The sequence below is a fragment of the Panicum virgatum genome, chromosome 7K, assembly GCF_016808335.1.
Source record: "Panicum virgatum strain AP13 chromosome 7K, P.virgatum_v5, whole genome shotgun sequence".
Taxonomy (NCBI): Eukaryota; Viridiplantae; Streptophyta; class Magnoliopsida; order Poales; family Poaceae; genus Panicum; species Panicum virgatum.
Window position 1 is genome coordinate 43,995,268 of NC_053142.1, and position 11,066 is coordinate 44,006,333.

An 11,066-nucleotide genomic window follows, 5' to 3' on the forward strand; every position below is an offset into this window, starting at 1 on the left:
AAGCACTGAGGGTGTGTTTAGTTGGTGAGAAGTGGTTGATTTTGATATTGTAGCATATTTTATTATTATTTGATAAATAATATTTAATTATGGACTAATTAGATTTAAAAAATTTATTTTGTGATAATCAATTAGACTGTATAATTAGTTATTTTTAACTGTATTTAATGCTCTATAATATTCGATGTGACAGATAATATAGAAAATTTTTTGAAAACTAAACAGGCCTCATGTGCTAGCCACTGTTAACGTCAGTGACGCAGCGTACGGGGAGGGAGAAGATCGCCGGCGAGGCGACGGTGACGCCAGCTAATCAAAGAGAAGAACGTTTGCTTAATGGCAGCGGGTACGTTTGCATCAAATTAATGTGAGCGGCTCGTACGAGGAATACGGAAATCTGGAGCGAAGGCGCTGCTGCCTCTGCTTTGCTTTGCACTGCAGAGAAATGCCTGGCCTGCCTTCTTGAGCTTTCCCATCGAATGAACTATCGAAGTTGCATGAAAATGTTGGATTAATTCTCCTGATTGGACGATACGGGGAATGGTTTAAGGGGTGAGCTGAGCTGAAGACAGTTGAAGAAACGCATGAACAGCAGGGACATATAACAGACGATTTGTGAATCTGATTGATTGTGTCACGCAAATGATTTATTTCAATGTTGCGGTGATCATTTATTCCAAGCATAAATAATTCTTAGTACTTAATATTTAAGCCTATAGGTGATCATTTATGCTTGGAATGAAAAATGAATCATACACGTGGGGCCAATAAACATCAGTGATCACAATGAACAAACCATACCTCCTCCCATCTGGTTCAATTCTCCTTTGTGTGCTTGCAGCTTGTGAATTCATACCCCCCTCCCCCCCTTTCTTCAAAATATGGTCAATTCGTTGAAAACAGCTAGCTTTCAGTGATAGAGGCAACTATTTTTAAATAAGACATAACTTGCTGGTACTTTATAGTTCTTAAGATTTCTATCAAAGTAGAAACCAGATGTTTCTTTCTAGAATAACTGATCAAACACTATGGATACAAAAAGAGATAAAAATCTGGTAGGTATAGTTTGACCAGAGTAACCTTGAAAGGCAAAAATGTATCTTCTGAATTTGTTTTCTTTTCGAAGCACAAATTGGAGTAAACCAGTATTCTAATATAAATCTGTTAGAGTGGGCATCTTGATGTGATTTTTTTGAGGCTCTGTATCTCCTCTTTTACGATAATCCAGACAAACTAGCCAAGAGACAGAAAAAGGTAGAGACAATTATCACCTATCATACGGCTTTCTAACTCCACTTCTTTTTCTGGTTGTGGCAATTCCAACATTAGCAAAGGTTTAATCGGTTTGCCAATAAATGACGAGCTACAAAAGGATTTGTTTTTTTTCGTGTCACAGACACGTGACAATTAGAATTTAGATCACAAGTGAATAGCATCAAATCACAATTGAAAATTCAGATCACGAGTGAATAGCATCAGTTCCTCACCTAGACTATTAACAATTCGATAAACACTTTGTGATTGCACATAGGACTCGAAATCTGCCAATTATATATCCAAGCATCTAAAGAGAACAATGAATTTGGACACAAAGCAATTATTACGTGCGTGCTGCAAGTGGATTAGTATTTGGAGTCTCAAGAAAAGCAACCATTGCCTTGTACGACCTGATAAATGACAAAAAATTGTACAATTGTCAACAACATGAAGCACCAATGGTCCTACAATAGTAAGTAACCATTACTCACCTATGCTTCAGAAAGACCATTGTTCCGGAAAAGCCATTTTGATTAGACAGAAAATAAGGCTAAGGTTGCTGTAGCTTCCCACAAAAACTAAAGGGGGCATATTACTTCTCTTTGTTTGGGTCGGTAAAGACTCTTGCAGGATGCCTATGCAAGCTAATTTATGAAGCAGTTCATCAAGGTCCAGCAATCAAGCTCATCAAATTGTCACTCCTTTTGTTTTTAGGGATTAGGGATCCATCAGGAAAAAAGAATTGATGAGTCCATATAATGAATAGACATACAGTGGTCAGCACTTCATGGAAAAAAAAACAAAAAAATGGTTACGATGTGCATGGGTTGCTGGCATTATTTTAAACTATGTTTTGAAAGAGCAAATGACACCATTCCTACTAAGTCATTGATGCGCTGTATAAATATCATCAATAACTGCCAACCTGACCAAAGATGCCTCAAGAGCAGGATGTGCAGTTATAAAGTTGTGAAACTTCTGCAACATACTTGCGCCAAATCTCAAATTATCAATGTAGACCTTCAGAGACTTTTCAAGATGCAAGAAAAAAACCTGGCAATTGTCCCCGAACAGCATATTCAGGAAGAAAATCAGTAGCAACTCTGACAAAATCAAGTTGCCTTGTCTTTGGTGTCGTTTCCAAACAAAATCGAGCAGCAATATCAACTTCGAGTTTATCATTAACCAAAATCTGATCGAGTGTAAAGTTTCCATTATAACTCCTGCCATTCATGTGGTCTGTTGACAACTTTATGAGAAGATTTGTAAGAGCTATTCTCCCTGTGGGGGTAGTATGTGTAACCTCCAGAGAATAGTCAGTGCACTCAATGGTGCGGGCCTCAGCTGGATGATTACCGGGTAAACCAAAAAATTCTTTAGCTGGAATCCACCTATACAAACAGAATGACATGAACATAATACTGTTAAGATTAATCAAATTTAATTTGAAGCTGTCAAAGTAAATCAAACATTCAGACTTAATTAGAAGTTGCTATATTCAATCAAATGTAGAGTCGTGTCTTACCTGTCAGGCTTTGGCATATCACAGATGCGAACACTTAGATGTTCAGAATGAAAATCAGGATCACCTAGATCCTCTCTAATAAAGGTTTGGACTGCATGACTCAGGTTGTTTCGAACCCTGAAGCAAACAAATATATTTATATATATTACGATATAATTGCTACCATAGCATGCGAATAAGAAATTTGGAAGTTGAAGTACCTCTCATAACACATGCACAAAGATCTTGCAAATTCAGGATCGACAGCATCAATATGTTCGTAAAAAACAAACATCTCCTGGCATCCCATTTCCTTCATGGTAGTGATAATTGGCTCATAATATACAATGCCATTCTATTTGTACCTGACAACAGTAAATATGTTATTAATATTTTTGGCAACGTAATTTAGAAACCACAGAAAACCAAGAAATTAAACTTTTACCTTCTTAAAAACTCAAGAAATTTATTCTCAGCTTTCTTGTCTTTACTTCCAGTGAAAAATGTGGCAAACTGAGTTTTGAAACGACCACGAGACAAAGGTGTCTTTTCTACTGATTTTGAACTCACGCTTACACTTGGAATTGGAGTAACCGGAGTATTCCGGAGTACTTTAGGAGCAGTCCTTACCTCAAGATCTTTTCCTAAATTTGACAATATCAATACATCCTCCAGAAATTCCCCACGTGCATTAAGCTAGTTGTTTTCAATCATAAAACAAAATGCAGTTAGAACAGATATAATCTAAGACAAATGAAACAGAGAATTTTTAAATCACGTACATTGTCAAAAACCTGCCATGCAAACTTGCTGCTTTGGTGCCTCACATCCGTTAGAAGTCTGTAAAGAGTTCCATTTTCCTAAAGAGCAGAAGAAAATAAATTCTAGCAGCATTTTAACATATTAGAATATTAAGTGCCACAATTGGTAAATTATAAATACCTTGAGAACAATAGTGAAATGGTTGCTCCAAAAGAACACAAAAAGATCTCCATTATTCGTATTCTTTTTTAAAGTGCTGAACCTGTCATGTTTACAATTCCCACATTTAGTTAACAAATTAACAGGAGTCAAATACTCAGATTTAAGAATGAAATGTACAAAAGAACACAAAAAGATCTCCATCATGCGTGTTCCTTTTTAAAGTAGATAGGCTGTAATGTTTACAAATCTCGTACTTAATTAACAATTAACAGTAGGAATTAGATATAAGTATTTTTTTAAAGAAGAACACAAAAATGGTTTCCATCATGGGTGTTCTTTTTTCAAATGGAGAAGCTGCAATGTTTACAGTTCTCACATTTAAGTAACAACTAACAGTAGGAATCAGATATAAGAATGGCATACAGTACATACCCATAATCTGTCGTCTGACTATTAGCCACCTTTAGAAATCTGTCAATGCGGTCAACTGCAAATAATTCAAAACCAAAGTATTAATCAACAAATATATTACAACAACAACAACAACATAGTCTTTTTTTTCAAGCAAGTTGGGGTAGGCTAGAGATGAAACCCGAAAGAAATAAGTTCAAGGTTCAGGCACATTGATAGCTAGTCTCCAAGCGCTCCTATCCAAAGCTATCTCTTTAGAGATATTCCAATCCTTAAGGTCTCTCTTAACCGACTCATCCCACGTCAGTTTAGGTCTACCTCTACCCCTCTTTACATTATCGACCAGCTCAAGAACCCTATTACGCACCGGCGCCTCAGGAGGCCTTTAATCAACAAATATATTGACAAATGAAAATTATTGACAGATGGAGAAGTAGAATAATCACATTGTGTTTTCTCAATGTCACTCATAACAGAAGAAGGTCCAGTTTGTTTATAATGATCAAGGTGAAGCTGATCAAAACTCCTTCCCTCAATAGCAGAAAACGTAGAAGCATCTTCCTGTTCACAAACATACCATAAAAATATTATGCAAAACCTAAGAAAAAACATTGGCATGACCACAATGCGAAATTGATCCATGTAATAGGTGGGCAATCATGCTCAAAGACATTTCCCAATCTTGTATCTTCTATATCTCAATAGGAGAGGCCCCACTGCCTGATTATTAAATATTACAGTTGCAATTTGATTTTGACAAGCACAATTATATATACCCACAAATGTCTACAGTGCTACAAAATTCCAATAGAAACAAGTAGGGTATTATATAGTAGTTCATAATGAGATGCATACCTCCAAATCAAGGTTTAACATGCAGGAGTGGTATAATGGGATACCAAGGGTTCCGAAGATACGATATTGGGGTGTATCTTCAAAGCCATCAACACTACACATACAAAGTATATCAGAATGTATAAATGGAAGACATGTTACTATATTAAAACCTCACTTAACCACGGACCTTAAAAAGAGGATATCAATATCCAGGCCCTTAGCTGATTGCACCAGTACATCCATCACCTCTGAATATTCTTCATTCTACAGGACATAGTAATGTCCTTAATGTTCTTTTCAAAAAAAAAAAAGAAAGTTAGAATTTTGAGATCAGACCGAACCTTCATGTTTTTGAAGACTTCAACATATACTAACTCAGCTACGCTCTCCAAACAAACTTCCATCAAATTTGGCAAAGTCATTCTTCCCTTAAGGATAAGGTAATTTGCTGGAAAAGAAGATGACTGATTAAATTAATTATATTACCAGTTAGTTTGAATGCATGCAAACATGGGGTCACAGGATCTTACAAATTGCGATCAAGGAACAGGGTCCATCCTTATCCTGAAGGAGAATTCTATACTTCCCGCCCATAAATCGAATGATCCTTGTGTGGCAAAACTCACCACGCAAAGAGCTGAAGTCAAGCGGCTTAGCATTGGGCCCCTGCATTGATGAATGTGCTGGTGTATCTGAGCAAGGAGCCAACTCTTTTCCTTTATCTGGTAAAAGTGGATATGAGGGGCCAGATTCGCCCACGGTGGCGGTGGTATTCTCATCATCTTTCAAAGAGCTTTCAAATGCAGGACTCAGCTGAGGAGCAGAATGTGACTGGAGACTTTGTCCATCGCTCTTTCTTTTCTTTTCGTCCTTATTTTTCTTCTTCTTCTTCTTCGAAGCATTCTGAGAGACTCCAGAAACAATCTCAGACTTACTCTCAGTGATTCCAGAAACCATCTCAGACTTGGAAGCACTCTCAGTGGCTCCAGAAACTGTCTCAGTGAGGTCTTCCAGCTGTGAGTTGACCTCCCTAGGGGCAGTGCTCCTAGCGGCTCTGGTGCCCCACCAAAATCGCGCATAGCGTGTCGCCAGAAACGGTGATTCTTTTCGCCACGAGAGACACAACCATCGCCAGAATAGACTATGCTCCTTGACAGTCGTCCCAAACACGGCAGCGGATGGACTGGTTCCTCAACCTGGACGGCCGGTCCTTCGACCGTGCAATCGGGTCCTTCGTCCATGCAGTAGACGGGTTCTTCGCCCATGGGAGGTTCCGACAATATCAACGACGCCACTACCGTGTCATCGTAGCAGATCGGGTGGACATAGTGGCTCTTTGGTTTCGCAGGCGCCGGCGCCTCGAGCTGCCCGCCGCTCCCGGCCTGGTCGCCATTCCCGACGCCCTCGACGAGCGCGATGTCCCCGGCAGCCTCGACGAGCGCGCCGTTCACCATGGCCGGTGGATCAGGCGGGCGTCCTCCAGTCCCCTCCCCTGGATGCTCCTCCATGACGACCGCGCTCTCCCCGGCGGCCTCGGCCTGCGCGACATGCACCAGGGCCGGCGGATCCGGCGGGCGTCCTCCAGCCCCCTCCGCTGGATGCAGCTCCATGATGAGCGTGCCCTCCCCGACGGCCTCGGCCTGCGCGCCGTCCACCATGGCCGGCGGAACCAGCGTGCTTCCTCCGCCTCCCACCAGTGGATGCTGCTCCATGACCAAAAGTCGAAATGAAGAGAGATGATGGAATTGGTGGGGAGTACAGACAGCGGTGCTACAGGGAGAGGCTGATTTGGCAACCCAAACCCTAGAGCGGGGACGGAAGGAAAAGGGCTCTCACGCGTGGCTTGTGGGCCAAACGAGCCGGCAATCTCCACCTCCGGTGATTTTACCGGAGATAATATGAGAAGAACAATCGGCTTTTGCACGAGAGGTGTTAGAGATTGAGGCGTGCGGATTTAGGTTAGATATTTATGAGGAAAACATATGGTCGGGTCGAATGGTAATACTTGAGAGAAATTATGCTTCTTCATGGTCTCCACTAGATTTGGGTTGAGATGAAAATGAACCTGGTCATGCCAACGGTGACTGCTTCGAAATGTTTACTCCAACACGGGGATTTCGACAAGGTGACCCAATCTCCTCCTATCTCTTATTGTTAAAAGCAGAGGGTCTTTCCTATCTCTAGAAAAGGAATCAGCTGTTAGCGCTCAATGGCATTAGGGTGGCACCGTCAACTCTGATGGTCAGCCATCTACTCTTTGAGGATGATAGCTTGTTTTTAGAGCGGATGGGGAGAGTGCTAAGGAGATGAAGGATGTGTTAAGAATTTATTATCTAGCTCCGGGCCAGCAAATAAATATGGACACAAATCTTCGGTTCACTTTTCCAAGGGCTGCGCCCAGAGCTTGAGAGAGGAGATAAGGATGTTCTTGAGGTACAAACTAAAACACTTAAGGAAAAGTATCTAGGCATGCCATTTGTCGGTGTCCCGACCCGGGGGTCCGGATCCCAACTAGTAAATGTTGCGTGTTTCCTCGTCCCAGATGTTGATGCAAGAGGTAACACAGTAACACACGGGTTTATCCTGGTTTCGGCCACGGGGCCGTACATCCAGCAAAGAGGTATGCAAGGGCACTGTATTATTTTGCACCCGGAGTGCTTGTAGTAGCGGGTACAAGCAAGGCGAGAGAGGGAGGGAAGCTCCCAGGTCTCTGCTAGAAAAGGAGTTGGTTGAGATGAGTGCGATGATCGCGAGTGTGGATGACCGTGGTTTCCGATGTCCAGAACGTCCGAACCCCCCTTAAAAGAAGCCCACCTCCTCCTTTTATAGTTATAAGGAGGGGCGGAGTACATGAGTGGGGGAACGTGGGAGTCGTCATCTTCCCCCGAATCGCGGGAGTGCAGTGGTCGAACACTGTAGGAAGTACACTGTGGGCATGGCATCGGGCGTGGAAGTCGTCCTTGGTCTTGCGGAGATCGCGCCGGCATCCTACCAGCTCCAGCAGGCGGCGTGGTCGTCGCTGTAGAGCGTACTGTCCTCCAGACGTGGCGTGATGGCGTTCCGTGGGCCCCGTAGGCCAAGGTCTTACATGCCCCAGCGGTGGCGGGGCACGCGGTGGTCCCGGACCCCCCTGGATAATGTGCTGGTGTGCGCACTAAGGGGGTCCGAGGGTTGCGTGGAGGTCCCGGACCCCCTCGAGGGGGGATGTCCGGGACTCCGGCTGCGTGTGCTGTTGTAGCGAAAATGGCCTCTCATGCCATATTTCAATATAATGTTTTGGCGATTGATGACACACGCAACACTTGAATTAATGTGTTTGCTTAGATGATATACTCAGGCTTTTAGGTTCAAGTGATGACAAAGAGAAGAGAGGCGAAGCTAGGCCCGAGATGGGAAGTTTTACCGGTTGAACCGACGCCAAGCAAATTACACACGTCGGTGCATTGACTTGAGCACGTCTGGGAAGTTTTAGTATCACCGGTTAAACCGACGTAAGGCAAAATGTACTCATCGGTGCAATGACAGAGATGGCCTGCGGGCTAGGGTTTGGCACCAGATGAACCGACGATAGGAAGTTTGAATACGTCGGTGCAATGGCAGAAGCAGACCAAGGAAAATGCATACATCGGATGAACCGATGATGCACCGGTTAATGGCGTCGGTGCAGTTGTCCAGAGAGTTTGTTTTTCAAGGATCAGAGGACAGTTGCACTCACCGGTTAAACCGACGCTAATATTACATACACCGGTCGATTGCGTCGGTTGATTGCCCGTACACGTAACGGCTAGTTTTCAGTGGGCAGTTTAGTATCACCGGTTAAACCGACGATGACAATTTGGGGAGCATCGGATTAACCGGTGTTAAGCACATTTCTGGCAGCTTTTCTCCAACGGCTATATTTGCTTGTGCTGCCTATATATACCCCCAAGGCCGGGTCATTTGAGAGTGCTGGAGTTAAAAGAAGTATACTAGAGCTAAAGATCATCTCCAACCACCATAGAGCTTCATTGTACATCATATAGGCTTAAGCACACTTGTTAGAGTGCTTAGTGCTTGATTAGGGATTAGTTCTTGCGAGAGCTCCCTTGAGAGAAGTCTTGCTGCGGCAAGCAAACACTTGTACTCGTCGTGTGACCCTCCGACTTGGTGTGGAGTGGCAACGACACTTTGTGCGGGGGAAGAGGAGGCCCCCTCCTTGGTGGAGAAGCTCCGTAGTGGATTTCGGCCGGGTGACCGAGAGAGACGGTGGCGGTGCACGAGACTCGGTGTCTTGTGGGCACTTGCCTTTGCTTGCCGGCATCGCCATTGGTGGCGTAGTGCAAGACGGTGATCGGAAGAGCCTCGGTGTCCCGTGGACGTAGGCGTTTATGCCGAACCACGTTACATGACCGTGTCTACTCGGGAGTTTGCATCCCTCTTGCACTTATCTCTTTACTTACCGCATTACGTTTCCGCACTTACTCTACCTTGCATACCTTTACTTTCCTAGTTAGTTTGATTATGATTAGCTAGGTTGCAAGTCTTTTTAGGGGTTAGTAGAGAGTAGCATAGATAAACCTTAGTCATAACTAGCATGCGTAGGACGTGTTAGGTTTATCTTTTGCAAGTAGTTTGAGCCCTAGGTTAAAAAGCGATTAGCGACCCTATTCACCCCCTCCCCCTCTAGGGTCGGACACCCCGGTGATCCTTACAACTACTCCATGCGTTTGTACCTCTAATATATATTTCACTTTGCTTGTTGTACTGTACTCCCTCGGCATATTAGGGGATTCATTATTTGTTTATTCAAAGGCATCTTTTGGACGGAAGAGATGAGTCCTAGTCCGTGTATACCTGTTTACATCAAAAAATAATAGAGTCCATATCTAAATAGGAAATACCAAATTTTTATTCAATATAGATTTTTATGTCAAATTCTTCAGAATAATATAAACCGTTAGATTTTCATAAAATCCAACGGTGTAAATTCTTCTCTTTTTTAGATTAATTTGAGAATTTCTAGACTCTCTCGATGAATATGGTGGCTTCTTTTAGCATGAATCGTTTGACCCTGTAAAAAACATGTGATGTAAAGAAAACTGCTCATCCACAAGAATCATATCTAAGCTCATAAGTTCATGTGTTACAAAATTAATTTATTCTCATATTCTTATACTCTTGTTACTATACACCCTGGAGAGCCCGGCTTCTCAGCGCTCCACCCCCCCCTGCGCTCGACACGTGCACGGGAGGGGAAAACCGACGCGGCCCGCGGATTCCCAGGCCCCGTCTGCGCTGCGCACCGCCTTCGCTGCCAGGAGAGAGGTGGTCGACGCGGGGTGTGGATCACGGGCCCTCTCCTTACGCTCCACCCCCGCGCTCGACACGTGCACGGGAGGGGAAAACCGACGCGGCCTGTGGATTCCCAGGCCCCGCCTGCGCTGCGCACCGCCTTCGCTGCCAGGAGAGAGGCGGTCGACGCGGGGTGTGGATCACGGGTCCTCTCCTTATCGCTGCGCTCCTTTCCACTTTCGTCTCCCTCTTTCGGAGGTGGGGTAGGGTTTGGGGAGCGGGGGTTGGCGCTATCATCGCCGGTGGCGACGCTTTGGGCGGTGTGCTGGCCGCCTGCGACCACCAGCACCGTTCTTCTCCAGGTGCGCTTTTCATATACGCAGACCTTCCACTCCATTGCTTCTCTGTTGCCGTGGCTTGCGGACCATTCTTTGAGGGCCGCTTCGTTGGTGCAGCTCGCCACCGGCGACCTGGCTGCCGGTGCGTGGTCCATCCGTCAGGACCGCCGTCGCTCTCCTCCAGCTGTGGTCCCTTCCTGCTTCACCTGCATTGTTGCCTCCATTCTCCCAGAAATTAAGGTAGGCTCCAGATCTGCGCGATTTTATCCGCTTCGAATCGATGAGGGAGCATGCTGCTTCTTCATTGACTGTTGATGCTTCCATTCCTTTGTGTCCTCGACGATTAACATACCCTGCCGATTGTTCCCCTGGTTGGTCCGCCACTAGCTGCTTTCTTGGGGTCTCGGAGGCGGTGTCCTGCCGTGCGTTGCCCGCGGATCCCTGCTTGCCTCTGCTGCGAGGCTTTCTCCAACCATCCCCCCCATCCAACTCCCCCCAAACGTACTATTTACTATATTTTACTA

At 44.5% G+C, this 11,066-nt stretch overlaps 1 protein-coding gene across 2 annotated transcripts; it reads right to left on the minus strand.

The window, feature by feature from the left end:
• Positions 1-687: 687 nt before the first annotated feature.
• On the minus strand, positions 688-5,903 carry LOC120641513 (ubiquitin carboxyl-terminal hydrolase MINDY-1-like). 2 transcript variants are annotated; one of them, XM_039917684.1, is made up of 13 exons: positions 5,464-5,903; positions 5,275-5,381; positions 5,121-5,197; positions 4,952-5,045; positions 4,543-4,657; positions 4,118-4,172; positions 3,704-3,785; positions 3,544-3,621; positions 3,207-3,457; positions 2,983-3,126; positions 2,783-2,899; positions 1,749-2,648; positions 688-1,667 (listed from the first exon to the last, which is right to left on the minus strand). In XM_039917684.1, the coding sequence occupies exons 1-10, from the start codon at positions 5,888-5,890 to the stop codon at positions 3,117-3,119; spliced, it is 1,296 nt and encodes a 431-aa protein (XP_039773618.1). In that variant the 5' UTR covers positions 5,891-5,903; the 3' UTR covers positions 688-1,667; positions 1,749-2,648; positions 2,783-2,899; positions 2,983-3,116. The 2 variants fall into 2 exon arrangements, with proteins under 2 accessions (XP_039773618.1, XP_039773617.1); XM_039917683.1 differs by having other exon boundaries at positions 688-2,648.
• Between the last annotated feature and the right edge of the window lie 5,163 nt (positions 5,904-11,066).

Bases quoted from the DNA above. Each gene is read 5' to 3' on its own strand.
- LOC120641513 (XM_039917684.1), bottom strand. From the start codon at position 5,890: ATGGTTTCTGGAATCACTGAGAGTAAGTCTGAGATTGTTTCTGGAGTC. The intron at 5,198-5,274 runs GTTCGGTCTGAT...TATGTCCTGTAG, and splicing joins AAGTCTTCAAAAACATGAAG to AATGAAGAATATTCAGAGGT. The intron at 4,173-4,542 runs GTGATTATTCTA...AATTATTTGCAG, and splicing joins TGACATTGAGAAAACACAAT to TTGACCGCATTGACAGATTT.